Source organism: Myotis lucifugus, unplaced genomic scaffold, assembly GCF_000147115.1.
Source record: "Myotis lucifugus unplaced genomic scaffold, Myoluc2.0 scaffold_2270, whole genome shotgun sequence".
Taxonomy (NCBI): domain Eukaryota; kingdom Metazoa; phylum Chordata; class Mammalia; order Chiroptera; family Vespertilionidae; genus Myotis; species Myotis lucifugus.
In genome coordinates, this window is record NW_005873318.1 from 16,896 (window position 1) to 25,865 (window position 8,970).

The 8,970-nt window shown below is 51.3% G+C and overlaps 1 protein-coding gene across 1 annotated transcript; it reads right to left on the reverse strand.

Annotated features, from left to right (window-relative positions):
- Positions 1-433: 433 nt before the first annotated feature.
- Positions 434-8,747, reverse strand: QRFPR (pyroglutamylated RFamide peptide receptor; the record flags this gene model as incomplete). Its single annotated transcript, XM_006108427.3, has 4 exons — positions 434-777; positions 1,932-2,029; positions 3,600-3,835; positions 8,686-8,747. Coding segments are annotated over 4 exons (740 nt in total), but the record flags the coding sequence as incomplete, so codon positions are not given.
- Positions 8,748-8,970: the final 223 nt, after the last annotated feature.

Sequence of the window (8,970 nt, forward strand, 5' to 3'; positions counted from 1 at the left end):
GCCGCCAGCAGCGTCCCCCAGCTTCAAGTTCAAGGGGCCCTGGAATTACATGCTCGACTCTTACTCAAGAAGGAAGATGCCATTTTTATTTTCTTATCCAGTTTCAACAACACAGAAAAGCCACGTCACGTTGACTGGAGGGGAGACTACCAGCCACGCGTGTACGAGACTTTAAATCCACACGAATGATCCCAGGACGGGTCACTCATGTCTCAAAACTGTGTGTTCATGTTTAAGGTCAGATTTTTATGGGGAAATGACTTAAGGTGACTCCTTTTCATCACTCTACCAGTGAGAGAAGTCTCTGGCCTGTGCTCACAGTCACTTCCCTTCCGATGATGGAGACGTGACATTAACGATGAGGGCACTGTTGCCATGCGCGCCACGGCCTGACCCTGACGCAGCTGCTCCGGCCCAGGACGCGAGGGGGCGGTCACCGGGCCCGCCGTGTCTCCTCGGGCAGGTCGCACAGCTTGACCTCGATGTGGCCGTGGCTGAACGCCTCCCCCTTGGTCTCCTCCACGGCGTCCTCCCTCCGGCCCAGCGCGGCTCGCTTCTGCGTCATGGCCGTCCCTGAGGGTCCACGCCGCCGCCATGCGGGGGACAGGGTTTCCCTCACCACACAGCAGCACATGGTGGCCAGGAAGTTCTTTTTGAAGTTCTCGTTCATAAAGGCGTAAATGATGGGGTTGCAGATGGTGTTGGCGAATCCCAGGAATTGCACGACGGCAAAAGTCATCTTGATGGTGACCTCGTCGTGCTCCTCCTCGAAGCTGCCTGGAACAGAGGCACATTGAGAACGCGCATTTGTCTTAATGACCTGAAAACAAAACCTCTGCGTCTCATCCGTCTTTGTGTTCATGTTTAAGGTCAGATTTTTATGGGGAAATGACTTAAGACAGCAAGGAACCTCGGTTCGCACTTGGGCGAGTGGTTGAAGGTGTGGAAACTGCTCCAGGTCGCTCTGGGGGGAGCAGGGGTGTCTGCAGAACGCAGCCCCGTGAGGGGCCTTCATTCCCAGAGCAGCCAGGCTGACCACCACACCCGGCCCAGCAGACGTGGGGCTCACGCATCCAACCGGACTGCAAGCTGCAGTTACCCTGGGAGCCGTGGTTGCTCCGCAACCATTCCCTGTTACAGAAACGCAGTCATCAGAGAACCGCGCCACGTCGGAGGTCATGGGGAGACTTCCGGAGGGCAGGAATGCACGGGTTACTGAGTTCATGGGGCTCGGGGCAGGGCTCTCGCTGGAGACAGAGGCTGCCTCCTTTCCCGACATCTGTGTGACTCGGGAGTGCAGAAGGCACAGCATGGAGGGAGGGTGTCAGAGCGTTCCTGGCCCGTCTGTAATTATTAAAGACGTGGTTGCACTCAGACAGAATTCTCTGCCATGGAATGGTCTAGTCCAGTGGTCGGCAAACTCATTAGTCAACAGAGCCAAATATCAATAGTACAATGATTGAAACTTCTTTTGAGAGCCAAATTTTTTAAACTTAAACTATATAGGTAGGTACATTGTTATTAACTTAATTAGGGTGCTCCTTAGCTGGCCTTTGCTAAAAACGTCCTCAATCTGAGGGGTCGACCTCAGCAAATGTACCCCCACTTCTTCTAACGCCACTCCTTCAAAATAGACTTGCACAGGCCGAAAACCGACTTCTGCGCATGGGCCACGAAGTTTCAATCGCACTGTACGTGCGCGCCCGCACGTGGTATTTTGTGGAAGAGCCACACTCAAGGGGCCAAGGAGCCTCATGTGGCTTGCGAGCCGCGGTTTGCCGACCACGGGTCTACTCGCCTTGCAAACACGAAAGAAACCTATTCAACATTCGGTACTTGATTGGCCCCGCGCATAGTGACACATTTCCCAGGTGCATTGTGCATTCCGGCGGGAGACGCAGCAGGGCCCCTCAGGGGAGGACCACACTCACTGTATTCCACCAGCATGTGCACGACGTGGAAAGGAGCCCAGCACGCCACGAAGAGGGCCACCACGGTCACCATCATGGCCACAGCCCGCTTCTTCTTCCTGGGCCCACGGGGACACAGTGTCGGTTAACCTCTCCCTGGGAAGCGTGTCGGATCGATGGCAGAGCTCTGAGCCCAGACCGCTAACCATCATTCCACCGACGTTAACAGAGTTAACGATCAGTGTAATATGGGCTGTTCATCACCTTCCCGTCGCCATCACCCTCACCCCCACATCTCTCACATTATAAACACCCTCGGACGTGTGCGCAGAGGGGGCTGGCCTCCCGCGGGCTGCTGGGCACGGGTGATGTCATCAGTCTTCCCAGCAAGCCTTTGACGGATGCAGAAACGGGGCCCCTCGAAGGTCAAGTAACCTGCAAGGTCAGACTGGCCAGTAAGGGATTTAAAGGAAGAAGGGCTCCTTGGGTTTAAGTTTAGGCAGTCTGACTTCCGTGCCTAAGCTCTTATCCTTTTACATTGAAGGCCACTCGCCCCTGTGGTAGGAAAATATCAATATTTATGAAATATGGGCAGCCCTAAGGATATAATTAAAATGTAAACCTTTATTATATCTCTAAGTGACATCATTAACCAGGATTTCAAACTAGTTTTCTCCATGACTCCTGTAAAGGAGACAAGCAGGTGCAAGCAATCGGCTCATTCGCCTGGTGCTTTAAATCTATACAAGTTTGTAGTCATTGTTTCTCATTTCAACGTGGCAAGTTCCAAGCTGCTGAGCATCTCCTGCACTGAGGGAGGATGGCTTCCTGCAAACTGGGCACCAGGGGGCGCTGCGCACGTGAAGAAATGCAAAAGTCTCCTCAAACCACTGGACTTCTTACCAGGTTTTGTTTATTTTTGTTTTTAATGGCCATTCCGTGTCGATTGTAAAATGAACCATAAGTTGCATTTTAAATTTTCCGCTAATGAATGCAATAAAAAAGCAATGCCCTTTGGTAAAGATAAAAGACATCAATAAAAATTAAAGAAAATAGCACGTTCTGGCTTCTCAAGGATTTTCCTCCCGTGCCTGGGCGGGAGGGAGGGGGGACGGACTCCGTGCTCCCTGGGACCCGTGAGGAAGGCGGGGGGGGGGAGGGGGGGGAGGAAGGAGACTTCCGGGCTGTGAGTGGCAGGCAGGGGAGTCCACAGCTCTCCCACCTCGTCCTGCTGACATATCGACGGAACAGACACTGTCTAAACCCCGAGGAAGCTTCCACCTGCGAGGGTGGATGTGGGGGCTGGTGAGCTTGCTCTTCCTTCCTGCCACACATGGACTCTCAAATGTGTACAGAGAGCTCATCCCTACACGCGAAGGACAAATGGCTCTAACAAACACACCCCAGAATTCTGAGGTCCCCGGTAACCGCCCCATCCAGCACAACTAATTAAAAACATTTGAGCCCAGCTGATGTGGCTCAGTGGTTGAACGTCCACCTATGAACCAGGAGGTCACGGTTCGATTCCCGGTCAGGGCACATGCCCGGGTTGCGGGCTCGATTCCCAGTGCAGGCCATGCAGGAGGCAGCCAACAAATAACATATATATATATATATATATATATATATATATATATATATATATATCTTTAAATATATATATTTGAACCTGAGGAGAACTAAACCGACCTGACGATTTTTGACATCTCGTTTCCATGGATGGTTCGAAGCACCGAGCTGTCCCCCACTCTCTTGTGGATCCAGAGTTCGTAACCGATCTTACTGTACAGGCTGAGCATCACCAGCAGCGGCAGGAGGAAGAGGATGACGAGGATGAAGGTGGTGTAGACCTTCTGGTGCACGGGGCTGGTCCACTCCTCCAAGCAGCAGATGTGCTGCTTTTCGTAGAGGAAGTCGTACTTAACCTTTGGGATGAGAATGGCTGGGTGAGGAGAGCCAGCAGCCAGGGACCACGGGGATGCAGACCCTCATGTGGTTACCATGGGGACATGCCTCGAACGACATACAATTTGATTGTCCTTTCGTTCTGAACTGTGGGTTGTTTTTTTTCCCCACGTCGCTGCTTAAATTCTTCGGCGTTTTAATACTTTCTTTTCTATTTTAAGTGGAATTGGGGTCCAAAGCCTGTTCGCTTTCTATCTCTCTCCACTCTTTTTTTTATTTTTATTTTCATTTTTTTCTCTCTCCACTCTTTACACTCTGGTCATAAGTTTTCAATGGGGTACAAGAACACTTCAATGGCCAACATATGAATGAAAATACCAGTTACAATGTCACCCCAATAAATTTAATAAAACAAGAGATTCTGAGGTGAATGAGAAAGTGGGATCCAAACTGTTGCTGATCTAAAAATATTCGGACTCAGTGATAAGCCTTTGAGGGGTGTATTTTATAGAAAGTCAATGTCTGTTTATTAATACCATTTCTGACAGACTCATCTCATCGGTTCAGATGTATTACTAGTAACAACATTAAGAAAAAGAGCAATGCTAATAAGAGACAAAGTAAACATTTAGCATGTATTCAAAAGCCATTTCTCTGGACAATAGGAATAAACGTTAGGAATTTATCAAAGCGACTGCCATTTTACCCACTCTGGCACTTTCCGGATGGAACATACTTAGGTCTTCGACGACCTTCTGCCTCCATCCCCAGCAAATTTTATCTCCACTCTTCAATACCATTTGAAAGGGGGGGGGGGGGGAGGGAGTTGTATACTCGCCAAAGATAAACTTCACACTCTGATCTAAGCGTTATTTACAGACACAACTAACTGGGAATGAAAACGCTCAGTGAAGAGTAAGTTAAAGATCCAGACTCCCCGGGAACAGGACATCAAAATGAAATCCACCTGACTCCATGCAGATGGCGCCAGCAGGGCCAACCACGGGGACTGCTCGCTGGCTGATCCTAGTGCAGCACAGGTGACCAGCCCACAGGAACAGGTGTGCGCTGGCGGAATGACTGGTTGCTATGATGAGCACTGACCACCAGCTGACAGACGTTCAACACAGGAGCTGCCCCCTGGTGGTCCGTGCACTCCCACAGGGGGAGCACCGCTCAGCCAGAAGCCGGGCTCACAGCTGGCGAGTGCACCTCCAGGGCAGCACTGAGGATGTCTGACTGACGGCTTAGGCCCACTCCCCACCTAAGCCGGCAGTCGGACATCCCCCGAGGGCTCCTGGACTGCGAGAGGGTGCAGGTTGGGCTGAAGGACCCCCCACCCGAGTGCACAGATCTCATGCACCGGGCCTCTCGTTGTCCTATATGTCAGCCCTGGGAGGGAGCCTGCAAGAAGAAAGCAAAGGGGTCAGTGGTGCTTTACGGCACCAGGTGGCAGTGCCAGCCTCAGTCAGGCTCGCACACACTGGCTCTGATAGAATGTAGGCGCGAGAAGGAGGCCGTGGGATGCATATAAATACGTTTATTTGCTTTGAAGAATGAACTCATACTTTCTCCTGACAGAAAGCAAATCTGATTTGGCTGCTCTACCCGGCAGCAAGGACTGGCTTTGTCACTTGAATTATGTGTATTTTCTATAAACTAAATCAGTTCCGTAGATTTAAAATCTATTTGGAGCATGTGCTACAATAATTATTTTTATTTTTGTTAATCCTCACCCAAGGGCATTTTCCCATTGATGTTTAGGGAGAGTGGAAGAGGGAAGGGAAGACAGAGAGAAACATCCATGTGAGAGAAACACATTGTTAGTCTCCTGCACGCACCCCGACCAGGAGCCTGCAACCAAGTACATGCCCTTGACCAGAATCGAACCCGGGACCCCAGATCCCCCCAGAATCGGTCTGCAGGCCGATGTTCTATCCACCGAGCTGAACTAGCTAGTGCTAAAATAATTGTATTCTAAAAGCAGACAAATCTCTTAGAGTTCTGTGGGCAGGAAATGGACCCCACGGTGGGAAGGTGGGAATGGGTTGGGCCGTTTCTGAATGGGGCCCCTCCTGCGGGTTTCTTGCCGGAGAACAGGCCTCGGAGAGGGTGCGGGTCACAGAGTGCCGGAGCCCATGCTCCTGGAGCAGCCACCGGAGCAGGAGCAGCAGCCGGAACATGGGCAGTTTTCTCTTGGAGACATCCGTGAAGTAAAGGCTCGGTCACAGGCCACAGTCACACTCAGGGGCACCTGCCCTCCTGTCCCCACTCTGCTCAGCGGCCCCAGGAGAGAGGGACAAGCGAGGAGGCGGAGAAGAAGGGGATGGGCACCCCCCCCCTCCAGCGGGCCGGATGCTAGACCCACAGCAGCTCCCACTGGGGAGGGAGATGTTGCTGACCCACGAGGATTCGGGCTGATGGGGTCGTGACACCGGGCTGAACATGTTAGCGACAAACTAGCACTGTCCTGGTGGTGAGGTGACCGGAGGAACGGTCTTGTCTGAATGACCGGAGGAGCACCAGGCCCAGGCCAGGCTTCATCCTGCGTCCCACCAGGTAGCAGGGAATGGAAGGAGCCGGCCTCCTGCCCGCGTGTTGGAGCCTCGCTCACTCAGCATCCACTTAGGTCGAAAATCAAGCCGCATGCTCCCGGACAGAGACGTGCAGAAAAGCAAAACGGAGCCATTCTCTCACATCATCTACAAAATAAACTCCCAACAGGCTACAGGTTCTGTGCAAGGCCTAAGGGCTGAAAGCATAAATCTCCGAGAAGAAAGCAGAGCAAGTAACTATCTGAGGTCCGTCTGAGTGATATCTTTTTGGACACATCCCCTCAAGCAAGAGAACAGAATAGAAACCATCAAATGGAACTGCATCAGACTGAAAAGCTTTTGCTCAGCGAAGGAAACCGCCAACGAAGTGAAAAGGCCGCCGGCGGACTGGGAGGGCTTGTTCACGAATGGTCTGTCCAATAAGGGGTTGGTCTACAAAACAGAGAGTAAGCTCACACAACTCAATCACAAAACAATAACAATCCGATCGAGAAATGGGCAGAGGACGTGAAAAGGCATTTCTCCAAAGAGGACATACAGGTGCCAGCAGACCTCGGGAAAGAGGCTCAACGGCACTAATCAGCAGGGAAAGGCAAGTCAAACCCACAGTGAGATGCCACCTCACACCTGGCAGAGGGGCTACCCTCAGGAAGTCCACAGACACACGTGCTGGGGAGGATGTGGAGCGAAGGGAGCCCTCGTGCACTGCTGGGGGGAGTGCTGACGGGTGCAGCCACCGTGGGAAGCAGGATGGCGATTCCTCAAGCTACTAAAATAGAATTACCCTATGACCGAGCAATTGCATTTTTGACAAACACACACACACACACACACACACACACACACACACAACGAGAATGCTGATTTATCTGCAGCCCGACATTCACTACGGCATTCTCTACAACAGCCAAGGTAGGGAAGCAGCATAGGTGTCCATCGATAGATGAGTAGATAAAAAAGTTGAGGTGGCCTGGCCAGCGTGGCTCAGTGGTTGAGCATCGACCTACGAGCCAGGAGGTCACAGTTCGATTCCCAGTCAGGGCACATGCCCCGGTTGCGGGCTCCATCTGCAGTAGGGAGCATGCAGTAGGCAGCCGATCAATGATTCTCTCTCATCATTGAGGTTTCTATCTCTCTCTCCCTCTCCCTTCCTCTGTGAAATCAATAAAGATATATTTTTTTAAAAGAAGATGAGGTATATGTGTACAATGGAGTACTACTCAGCCATAAAAAAGAATGAAATCTTGCCATCTGTGACAACATGGATGGATATAGAGGATATTATGCTAAGGGAAATAATACTAGGCAAAGACAAATACCATGTGATTTCGCGAATATGTGGGATCTAAAAACAAAACAAAACATAACCAGACTCATAGAAACAGAGACCACAGGGTGGTTACCAGAAGGGAGGGGAGAGTGGGGTGAGCAGGGGAAGGGGAACAGAGTCAACAATATTGTGATGAGTGCACAGGATGAAGATGACCCTAGAGTCAGGGGGTGATCACGTTATAGGGTCTAAAAACCCCTATATTGTACACCTGAGACTAATATACCCAATATAAGATTGCATATCAACTTGATTAAAATTTAAAAAATAAAAATAAATAAATAACGCCAGGTTTTAAGTGGACCCTTGTCTGAGGCACATCTGACACCCTTGCTGGTGGACCTCGCATGCTGTGGTGATTTCAAAAGCACAGAAGGACGCACAGTTTAAACGTTGTCTTGGGGAGTCCTGGGCGACCCCCACCTGGGTTTGACTGTGCTGGACACGCCCCCAGTGGGCGGGGACACTGGAAACCAGCAGGGCCCCGCCCCCTCTGTGACTCCCCAGGCAAGGCGGGGCCCAGCTGACCAAGAGGCTGGATAAGACAATCCCCCCACCTTTCCAATTCAAACTGCAATTTGTCACTGTGTAGAAGACAGGTGAGAAAGGACTTAGGACAGAGAATCAACTAATAAGAAGATAATCGATCACAATTTTTTTATGTGACTTTAAAATAAAAATATTTGGAGTGACCCCCGGACGCTCACGACCTGACTGGCCACGCAGGACCCTCGGCGAGCCGCGTCCAGCTGCAGGAAGATGCAGACACTGACCCTGGCCAGTCTGACCCACGGAAGGTCAAGGAAGAGCGAGGTAAAACAGCGGGGAAATCTGAACACGTGTTATTTGAGTCCCGTTGGAAAACTGCCAGTGAAATCATTGCGATCACGCAGATTCGCTGAAATCTCTTGCAGGAAGGAGAAGGATTTCAATCAAGAGGGCGGGACATTCATAGTGTCAATATCAGCCCCAGCCCCGAACCCACCTCGAGCCGCTGCACGTGCCACATGGGGGCTCCGACGATGACCGCCACCAGCCAGACCACACCTGTAACAGGGCACAGTCATCAGAATACGACTCAGTCGAGCAAAACACGCGTGCTCAGTCCTCTAAGCATACAGACTCCAAGGCCCCGTGCACCCCGTCACCTCCCCAGGAGCCGGGAATGGTCTCCTCGCGTGTTCTCACCTCCACCCTCTCAGCCCCTCAAAAGTGCTGCTGGAAGAGTCTCCCTAAAACACATTTCCAATGTTTGAACGTCAGTAACAGT